Source organism: Erythranthe guttata, chromosome 5, assembly GCF_056151865.1.
Source record: "Erythranthe guttata isolate IM_541 chromosome 5, IM_541, whole genome shotgun sequence".
Lineage (NCBI taxonomy): Eukaryota > Viridiplantae > Streptophyta > Magnoliopsida > Lamiales > Phrymaceae > Erythranthe > Erythranthe guttata.
This window is the reverse complement of record NC_142537.1, coordinates 12,275,603-12,284,118: the sequence shown is the minus strand read 5'-3', so window position 1 is coordinate 12,284,118 and position 8,516 is coordinate 12,275,603. Positions and strand designations below refer to the sequence as shown.

General features: G+C 33.0%; 1 protein-coding gene across 1 annotated transcript; it reads left to right on the top strand.

Annotated features, from left to right (window-relative positions):
• The first annotated feature begins 904 nt into the window (after nucleotides 1-904).
• Nucleotides 905-8,189, top strand: LOC105963510 (LEAF RUST 10 DISEASE-RESISTANCE LOCUS RECEPTOR-LIKE PROTEIN KINASE-like 2.5). The gene is made up of 3 exons (XM_088817966.1): nucleotides 905-1,649; nucleotides 1,694-1,816; nucleotides 6,827-8,189. The coding sequence occupies exons 1-3, from the start codon at nucleotides 905-907 to the stop codon at nucleotides 7,993-7,995; spliced, it is 2,037 nt and encodes a 678-aa protein (XP_088674092.1). The 3' UTR covers nucleotides 7,996-8,189.
• Nucleotides 8,190-8,516: the final 327 nt, after the last annotated feature.

The following is an 8,516-nucleotide window of genomic DNA, read 5'->3' as shown; positions in this document are numbered from 1 at the left end:
TTTAACGAGGCAGTGACACGCTCGCAAGTTTCACATGGATATGTACTCTTTTCTCATTCGATTAGGTTTTGTCCCAATGGGTTTTCCTAACAAGGTTTTTAACGAGGCATATTCCATAGATGGTGGACATCCAAGGGGGAGTGTTATGATTTCTTAAAGGTGTGGATGACCACTATTACTCACCATTATTCACCATCATCAAGCACCATCACTCCCACCATTATCACACCATAATACCTATTGATGATTCCATTATGGTCTTGTAACTCATGACCTTTGAGAGGTCTTTCTAGTGCTATATATATAGAGCACCATGTAATGTATTTGGACACTTGAAGATATGGAATAACATATTACATATTCTCCCTACTTTGTCTCTCTACTTCTTGTATATTGTTTATTAGTTTCTCAACAAATTTATGGTTTTTTATTAGGAATTATGTTTAAAGGGTTTGTAGTAATTAATTCTGTCATAGAAATATCAGATTTACCATTGTTTGTGATAAATGTTGAAAATGTGGACTTAATTGAGAAAAAAACAGATGACGTAGATTAATAAATGTTAGTGGTGGCGGAATTTCTCATAAAAACTCCTATTATCCGTTTAATATGATGAGATGCTAATATTAATTTAACGATCAAAGTCACCCAAGTGAAGAAAGTCGCATGATTTGGTAGATAAATTGATAAATATAACTAAAAAAATGAACATTCTCTTAAGAAAAATTCAATCACAAAGAAATGGAAATAAATAGAAAGAGAGTTGTTGGAAAAATCATAAAAAAATGTCAATTGGTAATTTGACCTCGAGAGTACTAAATCACATGGTTGACTATTTCCTTCATTACTAGAATCAAGACTCTTGGAGAATTCACAAATCACAAATTACACATACTTGAAAACTATGCTCCAGCAAAAACTCCTTCTGAAATGCTTTTGTTACTGGATCATCACCCAATTACATACATCCAATGGAAAGAAAATTAATAATAATAATAATAATCCTAATCCTAAACCATGTGATCCTTCTTCGTGCGGCGAAATTCGCAATATTAGCTATCCTTTCAGACTCAATACCGATCCGAAACACTGCGGCCATCCCAAATACGAACTATCGTGCGAAAACAATACAACTTCACTATATCTCAATTCTCAAAAATACCTCATCAAAGTAATCAATTACCACAACTACACAATCCGTCTTACCGATGCTGCTGTACAGAATGGCGACAATTGCTCTTTCCCCAAACACTCTCTATCTGGTTCCGATTTTGTTGGTTCCGGTTATACTTACAGCATCAAAAGATACGATAGAAAAAGCCCTGCGATAACATGGCCTATGACTTTTGTCAGCTGCCCTTATGATCCGGTGGTCAACAATAGTCAATATCCACATGTTCTGGATACTTCTCACTGTTCAGACAGCAAATACAGTTACGTAAAGTTGGGCGCGTTGAACGGATCGTATGTAATGGATTTGTGCAGAATAGATCTGATGGTGATGACTTCTTTAAATATGAAAAGCGATACGTTGTCGAATCTCTCACAAGCGCATAGTTGTCTGGTTTATGGGTTTGAACTTTCATGGTTCATTGTGCTATGTGGTGATCGCTGTGAAGATTGCGGATTAAATGGGGAAACTGCTACCTGTCTTAAAAAACAATTGATTGGTACTTCAGCTTAAATATAAATAATTCCATTACAGTTTGCAATTTCAAAATTAGATTGAAAAGTTTCTTAGAATTTTTAATTCTTATTACTCTTATGAATGTAGGTCAACTTTGGGTGCTACTTCAGGCCTTGTATGTGATTATTGGTAAGAATTCTGCAACTTGCTTGTGTTTTCTATTTAATTAAGTGATCATTTACGCAGCTTATTTTGGATATATTACAATCTCATACTCATACACCTATAAAAATATTTTAAAGAAATAAAAATTAAAATAGGATACCACTATGAGAGGATGTAGTGGTTTCTGGCCTAAATAATGTGATGGGTAAGCACATCACATTAAGTGAAAGGTCTAGTATACTTAAGTTAGCCCAGTAAGATAACAAATGAAATGGTAGAGGTTGATTTTGACTCTCCAATACAGTCTCCACTAGTTATATTTGATTGGAGGCCCACATATATTGGGTGTGCATATTGGGTTTGAGATATGATTTTGGTGAGTGTGTGAGCTTTGAGTTTGGGATATGATTTTGGTGAGTGTGTAAGCTTTGAGTGTTTATTATGTGCTCCCCTTTGTGGATTTCTGGGTGAAACTAGACACGGCCATGGGCCAGTTTTTGGCCCGAAACCGGCCCGGTCCCGTAACTGTGAACCGGCCTGTGTACCTCGGGTCGGCCCCGGTTCTAGAAATAGGTGAACTGTGAACCGTCAAGCCGGCCGGCGGTTCACCCAAATTTAACAAAGAAAATTAAAAAGGGGTTTTTGTACATTAGTCACCAACCAAGCATCTTTATTATTTTAGGTTTAGGGGTTATATCTCTTTCACCAATAAGCCCATCCCTTTAATATTTATTATAAATAAATGAAACATTCATGTATATGACAATATTTCCCCAACCCTTTATACCCAATTCTTAATTGTAACCCCAATTTAATCAATTTTGTCCATAAAAATTCAATTTTGACCACAAAACTCCAATTTTGACTTTTGTTTTTCAAAAAAAAAAAAAAATTGCCGCCGGATTTTGGCATTGACTTTTCGAATTATTTATTATTTTTATTTTCTTCCGGATTTTTTCGCCGGTTTCCGGCGTTGACTTCTTTTTTTTTGCTGGTCCGTTTTTTTCCGCCGCCGGATTCCGGCGTTGACTTTTTTGAGTGTTTTTTTTTTATTTTTTTTTTACGTCCGCCGCTAAACGTTGACCGTTATTGTGCTGTCACTGACAGTAAATTAACGTAATTATACTGTCAATGACAGTTAATTAGCGTAATTATACTGACGTTGACAATACATTTATGTAATTGGTCTGCCGTAGACAGTAAATTAACGTAATATTATTATTTTTTATTTTTTGTTATTTTTTTTATTTTGTTTGATTTGTTGACAAGTCAACGTAATTATATTACTGTCGTTGACGGTAAAATAACTGTAAACACAATAATATTATTGTCAACAACATCAATATTATTATTTTTTTGGATTTTTTGTTTTGTTTGAGTTATTCACGGAGTAACGTAATAATATTACTGTCTATTATTGTAATTTTGCTATGGTTGACGGTAATATTACTGTTGTTATAGTAATCGTACTGTCACTCACAGTAATATTAATTCTTTTGGCTTTTTATTATGTTTACATTTGTTAAACGGTCAACATAGTAATATTACTCTATTACACAATAATAATGAGTTTTGTTGTGTTAATATTACTGTGCTAAAGATTAATATAGCAATATTGTTGTGTTAAACTGTAGTTTAGTTAATTTTACTGTGTTTGACATTAATATAGTTAATATTATTGCCAATCACAACAATATTGTTGTTTAAACGAAAAAAAAATCAACGCCGGAAACCGGCGAAAAAAATCGGACGAAAAAAAAAAGTCAACGCCGGAATCCGACTGCAAAAATGTTTTTTTGAAAAAAAACATTTTTTGAAAAAAAAAAAAGTTTCGGGTCAAAATTGAATAATTTGTGAAATTTGGAGTCAAATTGAGGTTAAATTAAGTTAGGATGAAATTGAAGCATATTAATGTATGAGGGGCTATTTTAGTCTTTTACAAAAATCTGGACCATGTGTGGACTTATTTGTAAATGAGTTTTTTGTCTGGATCTCTGTATGAATAAGTACTCATTGATGGACTTATTTGTAATGACCCCTTAAAAAAAGTTGAAAAAAGCTTTAAAAAGTTGAACCGGCCTAGTGAACCGGCCCGGTGAATCGGCCGCTATTTGTTCTTTTTTGAATCCCCATTTTTTTCCTATAAATACCCTCACACCCCATTTTTTCCTACAAAATTAAGTTCAAGTCCTTTTATTTATTTTATTTTATTTTTTTTTCCTATTTAAATGTAATTATTTAATTTATTTATCCAACAAGAATTTTCAATATATATATATATATATATATATATATATATATATATATATATATATATATATATATATATATATATATATATATATATATATATATATATATATATATATATATATATATATATATATATATATATATATAAATAAAAATTTTCGGGCCGGCCCGGATAGGCCTGGAACCGGAGTGAACTGGCGGGCCGGGGCGGCCCGCCGAACCATGTATAATACGGGCCGATTCCGGTTCCGAATAAAATGAACCGCGAACCGGAGTGAACCGGCCCATGGCCGTGTCTAGATGAAACAAGGTTTAGTGTGGTACTTTGATGGTGTTGGTAGATTCCGTAGTGGAATCTTTGGTGTATATTGTGGAATAAGAAGACTGATATGTAATCTTTGTGATTCCTTTATCTTCTTTTTTGTTCTTTATTTGGCATGTCAGTAGACCTCTTCAATAATTCAATATTATTGAGGTTTACTGTCATTTACTTTGTGGAATCTTTGTATGGATGCCCAATAGATGATAATGCTCAAATTAAATTTAATCATGAAACTTTTCCAAGTATTGTAATATGGTATCAAAGCGATATTGTTGGTTTGTTTGGTATTTCTCCTTCTTTTGCTCAGTTCTATCGTGACGGAAAACGTCATAGATGAATGTTGAATTTTTATTTGTCATTGCTATCTTATTCATGGTCTTTCTTCGTATTCCTCGCACTTCTGTAGCAAAGCGAAACACTTCTGGCAATTTCCGTCAATTTACTATTAGTCCATTAGCTAAGTGAGTGAAAGGCACACTTAATTCCATTAGTGCTAAAGAAAATTTGACTGAAATGATTATAAGTGTTGAACTTTTGAAACATAAAGGACCAAATGTATTTTTTGTGAATATGGGGATCAAATGTTTATGGATGAAAACTGTTTTTTCCCATTTTTTTAAATATTAAATATCTAAAAGAGAATATAAGTACAAATTTACTTTACATGAGATTATTGATTCACGAACTTAATGTACTAGATAGTGTATGTGCCTTGCGCGGGACACTTTTCTAATTACTTTATACTATTTAGTATTTTAAATGTAGCAGTTTATATTTAATTACTCTCTACCAACCATATAGCAGATTTTGTGTATAAGTACCCAACCAAGCATGTTTATTATTCTAGATTTATGGGGTATATCTCTTTAACATTTATTATAAACAAAGGAAACATTCATGTATATGCCAATATTAGCCCCAACCTTTTATACCCAATTTTTAATTGTAACCTCAATTTAATTAATTTTGTCCACAAAAATCCAATTTTGACCACAAAAATTCAATTTTGACTTTTTTTTTTTCAAAAACAAAATTTTTTGCTGCCGGATTCCAGCGTTGACTTTTCGATTTTTTTTTTCTTCTGGATTTTTTCGCCGGTCTCCGGCGTTGACTTTTTTTTGTTTTTTTTTTCCTTCCGGATTGTTTCGCTGGTTTCCGGCATTGACCGGCGGTCTCCGGCGTTGATTTTTTTTAGTGTTTTCTTTTCTTTTTTTTTTTTTTTTTTTATACGTTAGCTAGCCGCTAAACGTTGACCGTAATTGTGCTGTCACTGACAGTAAATTAACGTAATTATACTTTATTGACAGTTAATTAACGTAATTGTACTGCCGTTGACAATACATTTATGTAATTGTGCTGCCGTTGGCAGCAAATTAATGTAATATTATTATTTTTTATTTTTTGTTATTTTTTTTTATTTTTTTTGATTTGTTGACAAGTCAACGTAATTATATTACTGTTGTTGACAGTAAAATAACTGTAAACACAATAATATTACTGTCAACAACATCAATATTTTTTTTTTGGTTTTTAGTTTTGTTTGAGTTATTCACGGAATAACGTAATAATATTACTGTCTATTATTGTAATATTACTGTAAACACAATAATATTACTGTGGTTGATGGTAATATTACTGTTGTTATAGTAATATTGTTGTCAACCACATTTATTCACGGAGTAACGTAATAAAATTACTGTCTACTATTGTAATATTATTGTGGATGACGGTAATATTACTGTTGTTATTGGAATGTTACTGTCACTCATAGTAATATTAATTCTTTTGGCTTTTTATTATGTTTACATTTGTTGAACGATCAACATAGTAATATTACTCTATTACACAATAATAATGAGTTTTGTTGTGTTAATATTACTATGCTAGAGATTAATATAGCAATATTACTGTGTTAAAATGTAGTTTAGTTAATTTTACTGTAACTAACAGTAATATAGTTAATATTACTGTCAATCACAGCAATATTGTTGTTTAAATGAAAAAAAAATGTTCCAAAAATAAAAAAATATAAAAATAAAAAAATAAAAAAAAAAAATCGAAAAAGTCAACGCCGGAGACTGGCCAAAAAATCCGGAAGAAGAGAAAAAAAAATGAAAGTCAATGCCGGCGTTGACCGCCGGTCAACGCCGGAATCCAGCGGGAAAACAATTGGGTCAAAATTGAATAATTTGTGAAATTTGGGGTCAAATTGAAGTTAAATTAAGTTAAGGATGAAATTGGAGCATATTAAAGTATGAGGGGCTATTTTAGTCCTCTACAAAAATCTGGACCATGTGTGGACTTATTGGTAAAGAAGTTTTTTATTGGATCTTTTTATGAATAAGTACTCATTGATAAGCTTATTTGTAATGACCCCATATATATATATGTATATTTCGGTAATATCTTTGAGTCCTTCACTTGTATTAATGATTGTTGTCTTGTTATATTTCTTTCAGGTTGTATACTTACGACCTGCCTAGGACTGAGGATCTTAATTGGATTGCCTTCCTTGTTTGTGCTTCTGATCATTAAATTTCGAAAAAGGCATTTGTCATTGTTTAGTACAATAGAAGCGTTCCTGCAAAGTAACACAAGTCTCACAACAATTCGATATTCCTACTCAGACATAAGAAAAATGACAAGAGGTTTTCGTGAAAAACTAGGCGAAGGGGGTTGTGGTTCGGTTTACAAAGGGAAACTTCGAAGCGGCCATGATGTAGCCGTCAAACTACTCAACAAGACTAGAGCAAATGGGCAAGAATTCATCAATGAAGTTGCGACGATTGGAAGGATCCATCATGTAAATGTGGTTAAACTTGTCGGATATTGTGCAGAAAGATCCAAACGCGCCCTTGTCTATGACTTCATGCCTAACGGCTCCCTCGAGAAGTACTTATTTAGTAAAGAGACGAGTAATTGGCTTAGCTTGGCGAGGAAGTTTGAGATTGCAATTGGAGTAGCTCGTGGAATTGAATATTTGCACATAGGATGTAACATCCAAATCCTACATTTCGACATAAAGCCTCACAACATACTTCTAGATGATAATTTCACACCCAAAATCTCCGATTTTGGACTCACAAAGTCTTATTCAACGGAGAATACAACGGTGACTCTCACTGCAGTTAGGGGAACAATAGGGTATGTGGCTCCTGAACTGATGAATAGAAGCATTGGTCGTGTTTCTTACAAGGCCGATGTTTATAGCTTTGGAATGTTATTGATGGAAATGTTAGGGCTAAATAGAGGTACGAGGCATAATGACAACAAATCTAGCCAATATTTCCCATATTGGATTTATGATCACTTGAATGAAGGAAACGACATCGAAATTGGAAATGCCGATAAAAATGACTATGACGATGATGACGATGACGACGACAATGCAAGAAAAATGAGAAGAAAGATGACAATAGTTGGATTGTGGTGCATACAAATGAGCCCAACTGATCGCCCGTCAATGAGTGAAGTTTTAAAAATGCTCCAAGGGGAAATCGAAAATTTGCAAATTCCTCCTCAACCTTCCCAGTTACCTGATATTGAATACTTCAATGATCGAAATTGGGAGACAGAGTCGACTGGTTCCATGGCCTTGTTCTGTAATGATTCTTTAACTGATCAATGAGAGTGGTAAGTAAGGATTATAAATTAGTACGTTGTGCAATGAATTGGCATTTGGTAAGACTAGTGGGATAATATCAATAGTGCTTTTGAATTGTTCTTAAACATTTTATTTGATGTTATGAAGTACTACTTGTTGAATGACCATCTCAACAAAAAGTTTAACCGATTAGTGAAATGTATTATTTAATATTAATATCTTCAATACACCCCCTCAAGAGCAGATGAATTACATTTGAAGCCTTGCACTTGAAATATTTGAATTGGGTGGCAGTAGGATTCAAACTCAGGACCTTTCATTGGGTTTGACTTTGATATCGAATGACCATCTCAACAAAAAACTGAAGACATTAGTGAAATATATTATTTAATATTAATATCTCCAATACTACTTTTCTTTTCCGATAATTATTGCGGGATCATATGAATATGTGTGCATTGTCATCTCCCAACAATTCATTATGGCCAACACAGATGTAAAAACTTGCCTGATAGCTGTTCCAAAAGGCAATATCTTTGGTTAAA